The 20,499-nt window shown below is 42.1% G+C and overlaps 1 protein-coding gene and 1 long non-coding RNA gene across 9 annotated transcripts in view; one reads left to right on the top strand and one right to left on the bottom strand.

Moving 5' to 3' along the window:
• Positions 1-1,890: 1,890 nt before the first annotated feature.
• On the bottom strand, positions 1,891-6,861 carry LOC146439469 (uncharacterized). Its single transcript, XR_014850803.1, has 2 exons — positions 6,266-6,861; positions 1,891-2,344 (listed from the first exon to the last, which is right to left on the bottom strand). It is a non-coding gene; the product is annotated as an uncharacterized LOC146439469 (long non-coding RNA).
• MAP3K4 (mitogen-activated protein kinase kinase kinase 4) overlaps positions 2,310-20,499 on the top strand; it is an 83,176-nt gene continuing 64,986 nt past the window's right edge. Inside the window, exon 1 of one of the 8 annotated variants that reach the window (XM_085055311.1) lies at positions 2,310-2,368. In XM_085055311.1, coding sequence (XP_084911437.1) covers positions 2,325-2,368 — 44 coding nt within the window. In that variant the 5' untranslated portion in view covers positions 2,310-2,324. Of the gene's footprint in view, positions 2,369-17,070; positions 17,094-19,244; positions 20,228-20,499 lie in introns of those variants that run through there. The other 7 variants (XM_085055312.1, XR_014850802.1, XM_085055313.1 and 4 more) reach the window with 7 other exon arrangements.

A 20,499-nucleotide genomic window follows, 5' to 3' on the forward strand; every position in this document is an offset into this window, starting at 1 on the left:
GGATGGAAGTTAAAGTAGGCTTTGCTTTTAAAAGCACTGAAATTGAATTTTTGCTGATCCAATCCACCCCTTGATCTTACTACATATCTCCATAAATTTTCTTTTAAAAGGTTGTTCTGTGGATGCATGAAATAGTGCTGCTTATGACTTTTTATTTGGAAAAAAGTAATTAACAGGACAAGTTCCAAAATTACAAAGATCCTAGTAACCACAATGTCGCATGTAGGCAGGAGGTGTTTGGTTTCTAACTGAGTTAATTTCCAAGTCCTTTGCTATTTCCTTGCCCATTCCACTGTGCTAAATTTATACGGAAACTTGACTCTAGTCCCTTCTCTTTTCCCTCTGCTTCTTTCTCCCTTGTTGAAATGATTAAAAGGACCAGAAAGGAAAAAGAGAAGTGACTCAAGATTGAAATGTCAGTGCTGATGGAGAGGAGAGCTGTGCAATGGAGAATTTAAACACGATACCCAGAGATAGATTTTCACCTGTTTTCTTTTGCTAAGTCACAGAAACATTGCAGAGCACTGTAGCTGGTATTTCCAGAGCTGGATTGCTCCCGTGACACAAGTGGTGCCTTGCTAATTTAAACTGGCCTGCAATGATAAACTGAGTAACAACAAGGAAGGTATGAGTAAAGGTAAGAAAATTCAAGGCCTTTTTCTTATCTTGTGATTTGTGAGACAGCTAATGGAATCACTGGAACTTTCCTTCTCTTCCTAGGAAAGTAACTGGTTATTGAAATAAGAACTGCTCACAATAGCTTTGCCTTGAATTCTTCCTACTCTTGAGGGTGAAAAGGTTTGACCCTGGTAAGTGTATTGAAGGATTCCTGTGTCATTAAAACCAGGTGAGAAAAGAGGTGCAGACATGAAATAAAAAGCAGAAGGAGACTAAGCAATTAAGAAAGTAGAGAGGCATTGGTAATAAAAGGACAATAAGAGACAAAGCTATGAAAATGCTGTGAAAGGCATTAAATAGCAAGACAAAAATAAAGTTTTCACATCCATTTGATCTAGAAGACCTCAGTATCCAGTAATTATAAAAGCCTTAACATTTTATTTAATATGAAAACATTTGAGAGAAAGAAAACCAGTACCACAGCACACACACCATGTATAGAGACTGACATGCACACTCACACACCATGTACACACACTGCTCTCTCTGTCTGCCAGTATGACCTGTGGTCTCACTCCTGTTGCTGCACTTAAACCTCCATACACACATGCACACAGAATGGAATGTCACCCAGAAAAGCAGAAATGGAGCTCTGTGAGGTGGAGGATAGAGTCAGAAGGGTAAAAGTGAGAAAACTCATGGACTGAGATAAAGACAGTTTAACAGTTACATGCAAGACAGTTTAAGTTACATGCAAGCAAAGCAAAACAAGGAATTAATTCACCACTCCCTATGAGAAGGCAGGTGTGCAACCATCCTGAGGAAAGCAGAGCTCTGTCACATGTAACAGTCACTTGGGAAGACAAACACTATCACTCTGAGTGTCACCTCTTGTTCCTTCTTTCCCCATCTTGAGATGCTGAGCATGACACCATATGAAATGGGATGTTCCTGTGGTCAGTTGGGGTCAGCTCTTCTGGCTGTGTCCCTTCCCAACTCCTTGTGCACCCCCAGCCCACTCACAGCTGGGGTGGGGTGAAGCACACAAAAGGCCTTGGCTTGTGTAAGCTCTGCTCAGCAATAACCAAAACATCCCTGTGTTATCAGCACTGTTTCCAGCACAAATCCAAACCACAGCCCTTTACCATCTACTGTGAAGAAAATCAGCTCTGTCCCAGTCAAAACCAGCACAGGAGGAAAACAAGTGCAGGGAACATAAAAGGAAGCAATAGTTTTCATTCGACAAGTAAATGGAAAATTAGACACACAGTGTCCGTTGTAAATGCATTTTATTGGGGTAGGAAAAATCATCCCAATACCCAGCTCCTCATGCATTCTCAGACTGACATTACATGGAGCCAGCAGCAAGTCATGGTCTCCATGAAGTGCAGGTACCTGCCCAGCTTCCTTCCACCGTGCACACGTAGGCAAAGCTATTTCCTTTGCTACTCTGCATTTTTTCCTCTGGTATCTGGTGTTTCACAGCTCTCCACTGAAAATATATTGCAATGACAGTGAAAAAGGAGTAGGATAGCAGTCATGGGGAGTGGTGTAACAGACAGTAGGCACAGTGTTGTTCACAGTATCGCAGTGTTCACTTGTTTTCCAAAGTGAATGAGCTTGGTGACCTTTAAATCTGTTTCTGCTGCTTCTGCAGTTTGTTTTTTACCCACTGACACTCCACCCAAGCCCCTGGATCCTGGTATATGTTCAGCACATCACAAATCTGGAACAGGACATTATATATGCAGTAAGTAGAAAAGTTGGGTTTTTTTTTTTAATTTTTGTGGTTTGCTTTCTTTAGGTTCCAGTCTTGCCTGGGATTTTTGATTGCTTTAGTAGCTCTTTTTTGCTTTTGTTGTACAAGATGTCACATCCAAAAGAACTGCTTATTATTAATCATGACTATCATCCTGATTAGTATTGCTGTGAGTTCTCCTGCCAGTAACTGGGACCCGGGGCTTGGTGCCATACAGCTCAGCAGGGCAGGATAAAGGGCCTTGGAGATTAAATGGAGTGAAAAGAATAAAAAAAGTCTTGACCAAGTTTGGGGAACAAGAGCGTGGCAAGGCTAAATTCCTTGGTCACTTGCACTCTTTGCAGAGCTCAGTCCGTCTTCCTTACATAACACCAGTCGCAATGCCATTACCACCTCCCTTTCCATCTCTGGGGGAAGTGTGCAGAGGAGGAGCAGGGGGGCTGCCATACTCTGCACGTGCCCCTTGGCTGGACACCCCTGTGGGGTGGCACCCCAACTCCGGCCCGCTTAACCTCAGCACCAGATGACCCACTTTGCATAAAGCAGATTTTCTTGCGCTCCCTGTGAGCAAAACAAGAGTGTCAACAAGTGCTTATCTGCTTCCTTGATTTGTGATTAGTGAGGTTTTGCATGTTAATAGCTTTAAAAATGAAAAGCATTGTCTATCTGCTGAGAGTTATGGTTACATGAGCTACTGGTGAGACTCAAGGCATGTTCCTACTGAGTATGTGGGGCAGCTGGTATTTTAAGTATCTAGCCTCTGTGATTGTGTCCAGATCACTGCAGAACTGACTTAACTTAAAAATGAGAGAACTTTTGTATTTTCAATAGAAAGTGAGCTCTCCTTTTTTGGTCATGAAATGGTATTTTGTACTTGTTCATGCTTTCCTGATCTGTGAAGCCCAAAGGTGCTGTGTATCACCAGAGGTGCTTTAGGCTAGGCTGGGAGCTACTTCTTCAGGGAAGTTAAAAAATAATTTTGTTTCTCTCTTCTTTTTTATTTTTTTCTCATGTATTTGTTATCCTATGGATGAGAACAAGCAATCATACTGGGTCATTTGAAGATGTCAGTGTCCTCTGCATCCTAGAAAAATTGGCTGAAGTGCCTACATACTATTCTTCTACAGTATTACAGCTGCTTATATGAAGCTTATCTCAGTGTAGTAAGAACTTAAATAATTTCTAAGAACTAAAGTAAGAACTTAAATAAGAACTTAAGTAAGAACTTAAATAATTTAAAGTGCCAAAAGGGATGTCTTAACCTTCACAATACAAACAGCTTTGGTGTTTTAAGATACTATTGCTGGCATTGGACCATTTGATTTCAGCTGTCTGCTCTGAGGGGTCATCCTCCTAAAAGAACACATCATCTGAGACCTACATGCCAGATCTGGGTGAAGTTGCTTGGCTGATTTTAAAAGCCCCCATGCGCTGTGGCTCAGCCCGAGCTGTCTGCCTTGCCCTCAGACAAGCAACCTGCAAGGGAAGCTCAGACAGACTGGCAGCAGTCACCTGCAGTAAACACTGCACTGCAAGGGACAGCTAGGAAATGGGAACTTTTTAAGCCATTACAGCTGTTTCCAAATAAAACCTGAATTAGATCACAGCCAGATAAAATGTTTCAGCTGCCCCTGAGACCAGATCGCACCTCACCACTAACACACCTCTCCACATTCTGCCATTAATGAACTGGTTTGTTTTCTTGTTCATACAATGTCATGGAGCTGAAGAGCTGGGTGGGAAAAGCACTGGAATGGTGAGGTGTCAGCAAATAGCTGGGATGATAATCTTTTCATCCAGCTCATCATAAGAGTCCACCTGACTCCCCTTTCAGAGCAGATTGATGTGACTAAGGCAGCAGAAGAGACTGAGTGGTGGGACTTGCAGCAGTAGCAGATGTGCCTGCTGTACATCCCTGCAGTCAGTGCCTGCAGGACATCCCTGGCTGTGTGAACAACAGGCTGATAGGGATGAGGCCATGCTCTGATGGCCAGAGGTGTGACTGCTTCCCACACGTCTGCTAGCTCTCTCTTGCAGGCTGCTGTGAGCTCCCACACCTCTCAGTGCTTATCAGTGCATCAGTGACTGCTCTGCACACACAAAACCTGAGGGTTTGGGTCACAGGTTGGCTTAACCGGGCAGAGCTGGTGCCAGTGCTGCTCTCTAGCAGACAGCAGCGTGGTGTGTGCTAAGGGGAAAGGGAGGTGAAGTCTCCCTGTCCCCAGAGACAACCCCACAGCTCCCATCAGTACTGAGGAATTCCCCAGAGCAGCTGTTCCTCTCAGCTGATCATCCATAATAACTCTGGTCAGAAGAGCAGATACCATGAGAGATGAGCTCCATCACAGGTCACCCCTGAGTCACCTCGCTGAGTCACCTCTGTCTGGCCTTGCTGCTGGCTATGGAGCTCCCAGCTGCAGCCCAGCGTGGGAAGGGAAGACACAGTCTTCTTTGTGTGAATTGTCTTTTCTTCCAGGGTCCTGCTGCTGCTAGTCCCTTGACTCCTGCTCCAGCATAGCTCTCCCTGGGGGTGTCTGTCTGTCTGGGGTGCCCCTGCTGGCTCTCTCTGCCCATAAAAATGTCAGGCAGCAAATCATTCCTTGGAGAGTGATAAGCAAACATACAGCAAATCTGACTTTTACTTGGCTTGTGATAGGGTTGAGGAAAATGACTTGGGCTCACCATGTGATGCACTGAGATGGAAATAGAAAAAGGTGCAACTTCTCCTGGCTTGAGTGCAGAACTGCAGCTCCTGGAGCCTGACAGCTGCTCTGACCGGGAAGTTTAGTGAATGAGCTGAACCAATGAGCCCATCCATCCATTTCACTGATGAGCAAGAAAAGCCTTGCATTCAGCCTGTGCTGCTGGAACAAGTTCTGCCTCAGGATGTTCCTCTGCCAGGGATAAGCAGTAAAGAAAAAAGGAGCAGGGAATCAAGAAGTTCAACACAGATGGTAAAAACAAAAGCTTACAAACAAGTTTGCAAACATTTCACAAATATTGAGAATGGCAGAGAAGGCTTCTACGCCTTCAGCCAGTTTCTCTGGGTCATATGGTGTCAGTGCAGATGAAAAAAAAAAAAGATGAGTCATACAATTTTGATGAGAGCCTCCTCCTGCCATTCTAATAGCTATTTAGTTTTACATGGAGAGGAGTCTCTAGGACACAGGGCATTACAAACAAATGAAATCATTTAACAAAAATACAATTATCTCATGCACATGGTGAAATGGATTAAGAAGTTCTGCCTCTATATATAATGCAAACTTTCTTTTGTTCTAATTGCCTGTCTACCCAGAAGAAGTACGTCTAGTTTTATGGCCTTTTAAATCCCTTCGTTTTCAAGGAACAAGCTGGCATCCAGCGTCATAGGAAAGAATCCAAGTTCAGAGGCATCTTTGTAGAGAAAAAACTGTGAACTCAGTGTCTCTCAAAGCAGAAATTGAGTGTTCAGGGCACTTAGTTAACTGTCATCCTTGTCCCTACAGATGCACAAATGTAACACCAGCAAGGACACTTTACATATTTTTTTCTTTGCCTATGTTCACTGTGACTTTTTCTGCTGGGTACAGGGTTGGAAGACAGACAGACAAACAGACTGTGTTAGTACAATCACATTTTTTAAATCCTCTGGATGAACACGTGGGTTTTGCATTTCACTCTAAAGCATTTCATTAGGCAACTGAGTAGCATAATAGACATTGCCATTAATAAAATGTTCTTTGTCTTTATTTAACATGATGTAACTATAGAATACACAAATATCAAAACCAAGTACAACCAACTATTTTGCACTTTTAATATCTACTTTGCAATTTTTACATAGCTAAAAATATACATATATATATCAACATCAGGCTGAAAGAACTCAACTGAAAAAAATCTTACTTATAGTTTTCCGGTAGTCCTGAAAGGGTGAGACATCACATGTAGTTACCCAGGTACCTGGTGTGAATGTTGACTGAAGGGCAGGATTTCAGTTCTACAGAGACAGAAGCTGTAGAAGGACAGAAAACCCTTTTTACTTCTTGCAGGGCTCAATCCTGTTTGCTTTTCAGTGTCTTGTTGATGGGACAGCTTGCTGACTCTGAGAGAAGGGGGAAGGTGGGGAGGAAGTGCAGCTTCTTAGGTCTCAGAGGATCTTTGGAGGAACTGATGCAGAAGGACTGCTGTGGCAGCTCACATTGCATAGTCATTGCATAGTTCACTCTGCATATTTTTTCATTTTACACATAATTGTAATTTCTAACACTAACAGAATAAGTCAATGTGTCTCAACCTCTCACTGGTACACTAATGGTGTAATATGGAGCGATTCTAAGATCATTTCTCCCACATAAACCAGAACAAAAGTAGCTGATTCCTGAAGAACACTAGAGAGATAAAAATCAGGGATGTCTCCATGTCCTTCCTGTGTACATTTAATGAAAAGTTAAGTTAAGCTCTGTTGAATAATGTGTAAGAATCTGCCAAGCAGGAGCTAATGAAACATCACTACACAGATACATTTGGCAAATACAGCAATCCAAAACACCTTGGGCATAGTTTTAAACCTGTTCATCTTTAGATTCACTACCAGAGTTTCATATGCCATTGTATTATACAAACACATCCCATTAAAGTATAGGTAACATTTTCATATGGGTATGTATAGATGAGAAATGTACAGATAACAATAAACAGCAAATAACACAACATATGAGTTTTGCACTACCGAAATAGGATGATACAAGTTTTAGAAAGGAAGCACACACAGGAATTCTAGGCAGAATAAATTACTTGAAAATCAAAATGAGACATGGAGAAATTTCCATCATAGTATATCTGAGGCAACAGCATGGCCACAAGCTTGTGTACAGGCCAGTGTATTGCAATATTGCCCAGTTTCATCCTGGAGAGAGTTTCCCACGAGGACTCCCTGCTCTGATTAAAGCACCATAAATCCTCTTTTTCTAGAACTTTTTTGTTTGTGGGTTAGAGGGGGTTTTTTGCACTGATCAACACAATGAGAGACCTACCTGTGGCCCATCCTGCTCCTGGGCTAGCGCTCAGGGAAGAGCTGGTGCCCTGTGGAGGTGCAGCTGGGAGTGGCTGCACAGTGGCAGCACTTGCACAAGGTATAAGTCAGGTGAGAGGGGAACTGTGGGCCAGGGTCTGACTCTGGATGTTAAAGCACACATATTTGGGATTTGTACTGAAGGAGTTTTAAGGAGTTTCAATAGTGCAGAGACTGGCAAAACAGAAAAGGAGTGTCACATTTTTAACATTATAGTCTTAATTTACATCTAAAGCACATAAATGTGTCTTAAGGCACATATGAAAGATAAGAAAACTTACCTCTGTCACTCCAGATGTCAGCTTTAAAACCCTGTATTCTGGAATGAGGGCATCTTCCAGATAGAGGCCTGATCAAATTGAATCCTGGTATTTCATTTGCTTATTATAGCTTTGGGCACAACAGTGAGACTAGGAATTGGCCAAAATTGTTACTTAACACTTACAGTATAGCAAGTGAAAAACTCTAGCCAGATTATCCAGTATTGTTATATTAAAAAGAAAGAAAGAAAGAAAGAAAGAAAGAAAGAAATAAAAAAGAAAGAGAAATGATGGTTTCTGTCCCAAAGGATGAACTGTCTAAAAGATAAGACATATGCGATATGCGACTGGATAAAATCAACAAATTGATCAGACCTGGGCGGAAAAGAGCAGAAAATGCAGGTAATTGGATAAGGCTTGTCCAGTCTGTGCTCAATCAGGAACACTTTCCACAGTTTCCCAAATATATGGCTTCTGAGATCACAGGTCTTTTCCACTTCAAAACAAAATAAAGTTTTTGCCTGGTGAATCTGCCCTTTTGGAAGTGCAACCAATTTGAATACTGTTGCTTTATGCATCACACTTAAAGGATGAGTGATAGAAGAAGAGGAGGAGTGTCTCAGAGTACCTCCTGTCAGTCTCCTCCACTGCTGAAAGGCAACAGAAGAGAACTTCAAATCCAAGCAGCAATGTTGCATATTGATCTTTGTGGACATGCCCTGCTAACTGCCAAGGTCTGTGTTGCTTTTTTTAGCAGCTTAGATGGCTTTTACCAAGCCTAAATATAGACTGCACAAATAGTGAGAAGCTATTTTTGAATATTTTGGTCACTGCTAAATACAGAATTGCTAATCCAGGCATTCAGAAGTCATGATTCAGGTCCTCAGAATGAGAAGGCTGGTCTAAGTGTATGTAAATCCTTTTTTGTTTTCACTCCGTTTTGCTTTCTGAAACTTCAGAGTATTTCTGTATCATGTCTTCAAGTACTGTTCTTCAAAACTGAAGACAGTAACTTAATCTGAGTTTGTATTTGCTTCTAACTCACATGGTTCCTGGAGCTGTGACTTAAAAAAAAAATTATTCCTAATGCTCTGAGGCAAGAGAATGTCTTTGCTTATCTGTCTGTCTGTTACAACAGCAGCTGAAATCTCTTTAATCAAAAATGAAAATGTCAGCAGTGAACAGACAGAGCAGCAGAGGACAGAGGCACCATTGGTCTCCCACCTTCCTTTGTTTTCACAGATTTGATATAAGGAGAGCACAGAGCCTCCCCTGTGCAGGGCTGACAGGCAACCCACGGCAGAACAGCAACAACCTTCTGAGCGAGGCACTTGCTCATAGAGCACAAATACATCATGAATGCCACACAGCACGCAAACATCGTGGCACAAATGTCAAATACTCTGAGGAATTCTTACAACAGGCATTAGCATGAACTTGTTTGATGAATGTTTTGTACAAGCAATTCTAATTTGTGATGCATTTGGGAGGGTTTTTTTCTGTTTTGCAATTTTAAAAGCAGCTCATAAGCAGAACGTGGGTCTAACTTTGTCCAGCAAAATGAAAAGAATATATTGCTTGTTCAGTTGTAACCTTAAGGCCAATATGTTTTAGTACATCTGCAACTTCTACTCCCCAGCAAATTTTAAACTTGGCCAATGTTGCTACTGTCTGAGACTCCCTGCAAGAATGGTTTATTGTCTCCCTTCCCTTGAAATTATCCATTTTTAAGCAATCAGTGTCACAAGAGCTGGTGACTCTCTGATGTCTAAGAGCCCTTGAAAACATCTTTTTGTGGATAAAGCACCCTTTATTCACTATTGTATTTTTCCTGGAAACACCTCGAAACCAAATTCAAACATGGGGAATATATTGGCCATTTTAACAGTGCAGATTCGTAAATTTCTCTTCTGTAAAATACTTCCAGCATCCTTTCTACTGCAAACTGGTCTTTGCTGAAAATTAACAAATTTGTCCTAGCACCATAGTATCTTGTTTGTTCAGTGGCCATTCGCTGAATACCTGTTCTATCTTCTGCTTCCTCTTGTGAAATCCATGTTTTGCTTTACTTTATTTATTTGCTTTATTTATTTGCCTAAATAAATTGTCTAAATGCATTTCTGTAAAAGCTAATGTCAGGTTATTTTTGCCTGCATCTCTTGATGGTTGCGTGTCTCTTTAACCCTCCCTCCTGCTTAAAGGCTTCAGAGTTTGCTTGATACCTTTGAGGAAACAAATAGTCTGACAGGGAAGGGCAAGGGCAGGGCTTGCATCACCCTGACCCGTTCATGCTTGTTGAGCCAGCTCGACAGCCCAAGTCAGAGGTTACACCTTCCCAAAACAGGTGGAACTTGAATACTCCTCCGAGTGTACTAGAGAGATGCGACATAACAACCAGAGTCCTTCAACTATTCCTTCTGGGCTTTCTCCTTGTGGCCGAGTGCTGATGTCCAAGCAGAGGCAGAGCCCTTCCCTGTCACCCTGTGTGTGCCCTACCCTTGCAGATGCCACCCAGCTTGGAGCGTGGGTGTGACTCACACACAGCAGTCAGGTCGCTGTGGCCATGCACTGTGCCACAAGCCGGCAGGGCAGGGATGGAGCACTTGTGCAAAGGAGAGATGAGCAGAAGCTCTGCACTGCAATTCCCCTCCGGGCTCCTGGCAGGTCAGCACTCCACAGACCAGGAGCAAATATGAGCTGGCCCAGGACAAGCCTGGCCTTCTGCTGCAAATTCACCTCCTGCAAAACCATGGGGATTTCTCACCCAGTCACTGCTGAATTTGCAGCTCTTCGATTTTACCAATGTTTTGTTTAAGCTTTAGCCCTACCAAATGCAGATTAGATACCTACCTACCCTTGCAAGGGTGTTCACGGATACTAAACATTGCATTTCCCTCTGTGCCTTTCCATTTTACACAGCCCAGCTTGGTTTAAAGACCTTGAACTAGATTGAAATTGCTAGCATAAATTTTCTTACACGGATGGAGGCTAGGGGGTTGACAAAATTTGTAATCTAGCACTTTAAGGAAATATGAACCTTGAACATCAAGGGTTGCTAGTGGCACTAAAAAGTACATGCATGCTTTTGTTTATAGCCAAAGAATCTGGGTACTGCTCTGATAATATATTTGGCTGATGGGAAGCATGCAGCTGAATAAGCATTCAGCAGCTAAACTGTGCAGCCTGTTCCTCAGAGAGTCCCTTGCCCTTGGCAAAGAAAAAAAAAGATGCATCTTTCTGGCCCTGAAACAGGCACTTTGTTTATTGACAAGAATACACTTTTTTCCTACTTGTAAGCACACTAAATAACACTTTGCCAGTAAGCTAATAATGGGTGTCTATAATGTGCGGCAGTAGCAACTCTATTATTGATGTAGTTACACTGGTGAAAAATGCACACATTATTAGTTTTATGTTTCAATGGGAAGAGATTCAATTGTGCTCATAAGCACTGCTGGAGTTGTATTCATAGCTCTGCCAGTTTTCCCCACGATAAATACACCATGAAAACCTTTTTCAGCTTGTCAGATTGCACAGAAATAAAGATCACTCTCAAGGAGAATGCTTTGGAACAAAGTGCCACGTAAAGCAAGCATGTGGAAGCTCAAAAAAATCCAGCAATATGCAGAGGCAAGAAGTGTGGTTCATAAAGGCATCATAATAAATTACATAATGAAAACATAAATTAGTTGCTTTTAAGTTAGACATCTTACTTTGAAAAACAAAATCAGTTAAATTCAGTGCAAGCAACCATTGTTAAATGAATATTTAATCCAGGTTAATATGAGGCTCAAGCTACACCAGAATGGCAGTACCTACAACATTGTCTTGTTTCTGCTGTTTCATCCTTTCTGTATCTGCTGGATATAACTATGTTTACTAGCAGAACTTACCACTAAATATCACACCTAGATGTGCCCTGTCATGGATGTAATTATATTTATCTAAGCATATTCCTTAAACATGCCCCCATATTCTACAACAGAAATATTACATTTCTAAATTAAAATAAAATAAAACTTACAAAAGGATGAAATATGTTACAACAAGGCTGTTAGAAAACCTAGCAGACTTGCTTTGTAACATCTTTTAGGTAGGATGGCTGATTCTTTATGGCTCTGAGTACACACACTATACATTTCAATGGTGACTTTCAGACTATTTTTATATGCCAACAGCCACATTTTCATAATCAGCTTGTAGAACTCTGATGGCCAATATGAGCACGGGCCTTTTATACTGAACTTTCACATTTACGCACAAATACAAGGCTCTGTGAATGTCAAGCTTGCAATCAGATTCACTTCTGGTTTGTGCTAAAAGTTGCAAATTGTATAATGTGAAAAAGACTTGTCAGTTCACCTTAGTTACCAAAATGCTGATGATCAAGTAGGAAAGACATTCAATGGCATATTTAATAGGCTGTATGCTTGTTACTGCTTTCTCTGTAAAATGTATTTTAAATTCAAGGAAAGATCATTTGACAGTTCACAGGAAACAAGACTCGGTGATGATGTGACACCTACAGCTTGCGACTTTCTAGGGCACTCATACTTACTGCATTATATCACAGTAATTCTGGTAGCTCTGCCCTTATCCTTTTTAGACAAGTGATGAGGCAGGCGAAACGTCACTTTCTGAAGTCTATCTGATCTAGTTACCTCAGGAAGAGAGCTCCATTCACAGCTAAATCCTCTTACTCAACACCCTGGTTGGCAGGCTGTTATAGACACAACCAGGAGATTTGAAGTAGCTGTAATAAACATAGCATGAGACGTAACTCTGAAAAATAATACTAATATAAATAGATTTTATGTACTTGCCACAGTAAAAATGCTTACAGATTGTTTTCAAATACAGGTAGTGTGATAATTAAAATATATCGGAGACATCAGCTGAGGTACAGTGCCATGAACAGGGAAGAGCACAGGGCCATTCATCTTTTGGTTGGGCAAAACTCACCTGGGGAAAAAACTGCTGAAATCAGAGGAGTCTAAGATTTTCAGAATCTGGCTTGCACAAATGGTTATGGGTGTCACATTCACTTTTTGCACAGCAGTAAAGCTGACCACATCCAAATAATGACAGGCTTGGTTTATTTGACATGTAAAATGCAATTGTATATGATTTATACAATTTGAATATCAGGATTTTGTATCACTTAAAGTACAAAAGCAAAAGTCATGGTTAATATTAATTGTTTTTTAGAGGTTTCTTAAAGCAATCCATACAGTTCAAGTATGAAATAAAATTTTTAAAAAGGCAGTATCATTGGTCTTGCTGTAAAACTTAATTAGTTGGAAATGGCACAACTTTGGAAAGGAAGATGCTCACAAAGCCGTGATTATACCCACATATTTGGTATTGCACATCTTCTGACAGAGAGTTACAATTTAGTAGGCAGAAGTGGCTACTTAACAGCATTGTGAATTATATATTTTAGAGTAACTTAATTCTTACCTGCAATTGTTCTTTATAAAAATTTGTTAATTTTAAACTACCACAATTAAAAAAAAATTATAAATAATACCAGAAATTTTTGGTGTTGTGGGCTTTTAAATAGTTGTATTTCCTGGTGAATTTTCTGTTTAAGAGTGTGCTTGTAATTCAAAAGTAGTTATGAGATCAGCCACAGAATGGCTAAGGTGGACATGCTCTTCTGGAGATCACCTCATCTCAACCCTCTGCTTAAAGCAGGGTAAGCAGGAACAGGTTCCTCAGGGCCACAGCCAGTCAGGTTTTGAATATCTCCAAGGATGGTGATTCCACAACCTCCCTGAGCAACCCATGCCATGGTTTGACCACTCTCATGATAAGGAAAGTTTTTCTCAAGTTTAAACAGCATCTTTCATGGCTTATCCATTGCTCCTTGTCCTTTCACAGGACAAAGCTGGGAAGAGCCTGGCTCCATATTCTTTACTCCACCCCATCAAGTATTTATACACATTGGTAAGATCCTTCCTGAGCCTTCTCATCCCCAGGGTGAATATTTTCAGTTCCTCTCCTCAGATCTCAGATGCTCCACACCCTTTGCTACCTTTATGGTCCTTTGCTGGACTCATTCCAGCATGTCCATATCTCTTTTGTGATGGTGGGCCCAGAATTAAGCTGCTATTTGGGGATATTTTATAAATGTACAAATATAAATCTTAATGCAAAAGTTTTTACTGAAGTCTTATTCTTGAAATTTGAAATCCAGATAAGAATAGCCATCCTATTATTCTATTAACCTTAACTGTACATTTAGAAATATAGTAGATATTAGAGTCAGCTTCCATAGCTTATGGAATACATAACTTCTCATTCTGTGAGTAGTCATCTATGCCTAATAAAGACCATGACCACCTCAGACAGATTGACTATAGCCCAAATGTCCATCTAAAGAGTTAGTTAGAAGATAAATACTTCTATGATCTCATCTGAGGCAGGTTACAGTTATGCAACACGTGATAAAGTTTTACAACTGATCCATACTGAATGCTTCCGACAGGTGAACAAGCATGCTCTTGTCAGGAGTCCTTCTCCAATACTACTGAACAAATAATGTGTGCTCACCCTGTTGAAAACTGGGTGCTGAATCTGCAGATCAGCCTTTTTCTCCTAGCTCAGTGTGCCACAACATCCATGCATTATTGGAAAGCTGGAGGCTTTTAACCAAGTTTAGTTTGGTCTATGTTAGAGCCTCAGTGCCTAGGCCAAGCGGAAGGGCTAATTGACTGGTATCTTTGCTGAGATCAAAGGTGAAGGAAATTTCTCTCCTGAAATTTCAGATTATCTGTAGATAAATAGCAGAATTAGGGCTCAAATATGCCATGGCATTCAGCCAGCAAGAGAGGAAGAACCAAGCAATTACAGGTCCTCAGCTTCAACAAGATCATTCTTGGCTCTCAACCAACACATTATCTCATTCTATTTTCTGTGGACAGGAACAAAAACTAAGACAATTTTGACCCCTTTGTATTTCTGATTATCACCACAGCTGAAGAGCAACTGCAGTGGAATTGATAGGCTGCAGACTGAAATTCTGAATTAAAATAGCTACTCCTAAAATTTAACAGTGACCATTGTATCCTGACAGTCATAGTGAAATCCACCCAAAGATGTTGATAGAAACCATATTTTAAACAAACAGCTCAGCAGAAAATGTCACATGGATCTCAGCTCCCTAACACAAAGGTCATAATCTAGATTCCACAGCTGGCTGTAGCTGGAAAGACTCCTGTGCCAGGACAGCATATTAGCTCACATCATTCCACAGTTATTTCAAGTGCTGTGTGCTATGTCTCCTAGCATGGATGTGCCTTAAAATAAGCATCAATACCTGCGAAGAAGAGGAAATGCAAATCAACTATAGAAATAAAGACAGGGTCCAATAAGATTCAAAACAGAATAAAAAGCAGAATGCATTGAAATAATGCCAGATGGCAGGCAATTACTTCTTTATAGTGTTTTATACTGTAAGAACTGTGTGTACTTAGAAGGATGAAGATAGTTATGCTAACAATGAGGTAACAGGGTTTTCAAAGTAATGAAATGGACAGAAATGAAAAAATAAAATGAGGCACTGCAGAATGGGACACAACTGGGAGTCATAGAATAAGACACTATTTTACTACACTCTAGTCAGAAGGGCTTTGCAACAAACTGAGAATATCTTAATTCCTATTGATGTTCACCAGAACTGAACCATCAACAGGATTATGCCACAAAACTCACCTTGTGCAGTTGTGGGTACAAAATTATTCCAGATGATTCAGAGCAAAAGGAGGAAATGAATCCTATAAACATTTAAATGTATGAGTAACTGTTCTCCCAGGGTTGTCCCACTGATTTCAGTATGCCTATTATATAAGTGAACTGATGTGAATATAAATGTTTGCAGGGATTAACATTTAATGAAGATTAAAAGTTTCTCATGGCTGCTTATAACTCCATCCAGCTGATACAACTGCCAGGAACAGTTGGGGTAAAAGAACATGCCAGGTACACAGTTTTTCTGGGATTACTCTCACTTTATAAAAAGAGCTGTTGGAAGGAGGAGCCATGGACAGCTCCTGTCTTCCTAGGCAGGGAAGTTTCATACAAATCTCACAGCTGTTTTCTGCTGGGATGATGCAGCTGCTGTAAGGCAGACATAGAAAGAATCTCAGCTACACAGCCAGATATTTTAAAATATATAGTCTGGAACTTTTTTGTGTGCTTTCTGGGATGATGGAAATAAGCAGCATCACTTTATAAATTTTAGTATGAACGACTAGTCAGACTTGCAGGATGCTTGAAAACATGTAGAGTTGCGTGCAACAATGCACTAAATTGCACTGTCAGGCACACACAGAAATGCACAGATGGATATGCTCTGGGCCTACAAATATGGTTTCAAAGAATTTGCCCCAGTTCTTCAGTGGAGCTTCTTTGAACATGAAATTAATGTAGTGAACACAAATACAGACAAACATTTGGTTTTGTTTATAAATGTCCCACAGCTGCTCACTACGTATGTCTACCACACAGTTGGGGAAAGAATGAAAGCATGATTTAGCTGAAGCCAAGCTAGCTTCAAGCAAGCTTTCTCTGTTGTTGATAGTCAAGTTCAAGTAGCACTGAATTCAGCACAGCTTATTTGCACAGGTCCAAAGTCAGTTCTTGGGAAGACATAAACTACTGTAGCCAGACTGCTATATGTGTGTCAATATTTCCAGTTTCTTTTTATCTAAAGATGGTAATTTCTATGTCCAGTGCCTTGGTATCTTTGAATAGCAGCCAGTGGGTTTAGCTATGCCCAGCTTTACAGACACTGAGCCCAAAGACCAGTTTTACTCAGTAAAAGTGTACAGCTTTAAGCCCAACTGAAGTTTATACTTCTCTCATATGGGTCATGCCATTTTAATAACAGCAGTGGCAGTTGCTTTTTAGGACAGGAAGTACATAAAAAAATAATGCCCAGTTGAAGTGATAAAACAATGATCCCAGGAATGTCTCTGACCTCATGCTACCCTTACTAACAAATTCTCCTTTAATAGTGGTGAATTAATGATACTGAGCCCTGTGCAATCTGACATGCAGCCTGTGAGATGACAGCATTCAGACAGAAATATTCCACCTCCGTCAAGTTAGCTGGCTCCTATTATAGCATGGGTGTTAAACCATGCTGCTGAACAAGCTTTGGCAGCTATCATGCAAGCTTCCCAAGTGAATGAATCACAGCGGTAACGGGTGATTGAACAGGGGTATATACAGTGCAACTCCTTAATTTCTTTCAGCTTCACACTTCAAATCTTTTGCAGCAAAGCTCAAATTATATGACACTGAGAACTGAGTTCTGTTTCTTTCAATGCCACCCCCAACGTGATCTTCTGTGAGAACAACAAAACTGCAGATGGAGGAACCTGCATATGTCCAGGTAGAAATACATCTTGGTATTTTATTTGGACTCTGGAGTCGCTAGTTACAATACTGTATTGTTCATGTTTTACTCTTCATTGCATTGCAGAAGAGCATTTCTAATCTATGACAATTAAAAAAAAGAATATTCTATTTTCAGCACATTTTACTAGATCTAGACTAACCATACATAGCAGGCTACTTTCCAATATCTAACTAAGTTTGCTTTTACTTTTAAATAGCTTTTAGTAGAAATAAAATAAATAACTTATTGGAAGGAAAAACTGAATGTACAAAGCTGGTTTTGTCAAGAATTTGATTTTTTGCATATAATTCATGCAGTGCAGAACAATCTGATTACTACATTTCATTAATTGACTTTAAAAAACCCCAACAAGTTGTGCCTTATTCTGTGCAACATTAATAACTTGTAAAAAAAGTTTAGAAGTTTGGCCTTGTGACGGGTACCAAGAGAAAATTTTTCAAATATATTCTTATAACATATTTAATTACCTACATGAACCAAATCTTTCTCTTCCTTGCTTAGGATTTTTTGTATATAGAAAATAACTGGAGAAATGGCAAATGGTAAAAGCACGGCTACATGTACAATCCTGTCTGATACCTGTGATGAAATGAGGAGGAAGAATATATGCCTCAGGAATAGATAGAATTGTCAAGGGTATTTGCAGTAGAAATTTTAAAATTCTATTGAAAGACCTATTTTTGTGATTAGGATGCTATTGCCATCTCAATTTTCTATTGCAAGTTCTAGTTTATTACATGGCTAGTGTAATAAAAGGCATGGTCTTAAAATAAAAAGCAATTAGGATATTGTCTGTGATACACCACAAGAATGTGATGCAAACCAGTATTCTGGGTTGCCCTAAAGGGAAAGGGGAAAATGCATGCAGGGAAGACTTTTCTGGACCTCCATGTTTGAGAGGCTGCCTCCATGTTTGAGTGACCCCCAATTTACTTCAGTAAACTATCTTAATATTTACAGAAAGCAGTGGCATTGGTCAGTCCCTGTTTCTCCCTTTGCCAAGGGCCCTCGGGATGTCTCCACTTCCACACCATCATGCCATAACATCTATGGCAAAATGCAATATCAGATTTTTTTCATAGTTAATGAGAGCTCTGTGCTTCAAACATACCACTGCACTGATTGTTTTGATAGAAGAAGCAAAGAAGTTGAAATATTTTGCCATGATTGCTAAATATGTCTCTGCCCTGCAAACAGCGGCAGAGATGGTATCAGACAATGATCCCTAATTGAAAAGAATGTTCAAATTTAATCAGTGACATTGAGGCTTTGTTGTTTGCAATCATACTAAAAACACATGCATACTGTGAAATAAGCAGCTTTATCTTAGAGAATGCATGTTTTTTACTGAGGTGACTAGTAGTTTATTAGGTTAGCACTGCAGAATTTCTGAATTTGACTTTCTTCAGCTATGGTTTCCAAGTTTTGTTCACCATGACAGATTAGTGGGAATGTATTGTGTGTATCTGCCGTTGGAACTGCTTTATGGTTTTGGCCTCAAGTACTTGAGCAAAAGTCTTTAACCTGCTAAATTCTGCATTTTTCCATTACATGAGGTATCTTATGTAAAAATTCTCGACATAAATGCTGAACATCCTGATGTTTCGATGCCATGATCACCAGGGTCATGGAGATCCAGGCATTTTCCTTGACCTATAGAAAACACTCTAAGTGGTTTCCTACCTAATGTTATTTATCTGGTCCTGCATTTTAAAGCATGCATTTATTAAGTTGATAAATGGTTGACGTTATTAAGATGATATTGTAGAAATATATTCTGAATTTCAGGGTTTTTTTTTTAATCTTTAATTTCAAAGGGACTGTTCAACTTGTTTCCTGAACTTCAACAGAGACGGACAACTTTATTTCATGAACAGTGACTTTACAACTGAACTTTAGTTTCAGACTAGAAAGGTGCAAATTTCTTGTACAGCTGCTGACGGAACTGTGCAGAAATGCAGAATCTAGAATTGATTCGAGTCCGAGCTCAAGCATCACCCCTCAGCAGTAATACATGTGCTTTGTACACACAATAATGCATGTGCTTTGTACACACATTGCTGGTGCTCAGCAGGGTTTGCTGCTGGGCTCCCAGTCCTGTAACTCACAACGTCAGGCTCCCTCTCACCACCCTCACAGTCAAACAACCCACGGCACTTGTCTGCCTTTGACAGTGCTAACATCGATACTGATATTTCCTCCCCGTATCTCCACACGGATATTGCGGTTCCGGCTCTCCGTCCGAGGCTGATAACCAGTGCTGCTGTGGGGTTTAAAAAGTCCAGGTTCACAAACCGAAACAAGTTGCTCTGTCAGCAGCACAGTACAAAAGATGAAAGATCATTCCTCCATGCACGCCCCCAAAGGGCACCCCGCGGGTGTGTCACGCCTTCCAGCTCCCTGTGTCCTGCCGGGATCGCTCCAGCCTCCGCTGGACAGCGGGCCAGCACGGCTGCAGGGCGCTGGCCCTGCTGAGGGACAGCACCTTCCTCTCAGCACTTAGGGTTTTCTTCTCTCCGTGTGTGCCAGCGGTGCGGGAACCAGCAGCTGCACAGACCGCGGCTCCCGCAGCGAGCGGCCGCAGGTAGCGCCTGACAGCTCCGCCGCGGGGGCAGCGAGGGGCCGGCAGCGCCCGCCGCGCCCCCATCACCGCCCCGCCTCGGGATAAACGCGGCCCCTCGCGGGGAACTGTGGAGCCTTAGCTTCCACGGTGCCGGAGGGAAGCGCCGCGGTCCCACAGCGCGTCCCGACCCCGCGGGGAGAGGGGGGAAGCTGCGCCGGGAGCCGCCCCGCGCCCAGCCGCGGCGGAGCGGGCGCCTCTGGCGCGGCCGGTCCCTCCTGGCGCGCCGTAGCGATGCTGCCGGCGCCGCTGCCCTCGGAGGCTGTTCCCAAGATGGCGGCCGCGCGGGCGGCTCTGCGCGGCCGCGCTCCTGCAGCCGGCTAGGGACTCGCTGCCGTGCTCCCGCCGCTCCTGCTCCTCGCTGCGCCCCCGCGCCGCGCACCGGGGCCCGCCGCCATGCCGGCCCCGGTGCATGCATGAGAGACGCCGCCGCGCCGCTCCGTGCCGCCGCCGCCGCCATGGAGGAGCCGCCGCCGCCGGCGGGGAGGTCAGTCGGCAGCGCTGCCGCACGGGCAGCTCCGTGCAGGGAGCGGTGCCGGGCGGGGGCTGCGAGCGCCGGGGCTGCACGCTCTGCCTGCTGCCCCTCCGCGCTGCAGAGCCTTCGGTGCTGCTGCTGCTGCTGCTGCTTCAGCGCTTCTGCAGAGCGCCCACGGAGCGAGAAAGTGCTCCGATAAGAAATCTCTAGTGGCCGCGGTGGGTAAGGCAGTGTTTTGTGGGCGCTTTGCAATTAAAAGCAAATCGTTTCCTTCGCCCCCAGCC

Source organism: Lichenostomus cassidix, chromosome 3, assembly GCF_008360975.1.
Source record: "Lichenostomus cassidix isolate B80296 chromosome 3, HeHo_3.0, whole genome shotgun sequence".
Classification (NCBI taxonomy): Eukaryota; Metazoa; Chordata; class Aves; order Passeriformes; family Meliphagidae; genus Lichenostomus; species Lichenostomus cassidix.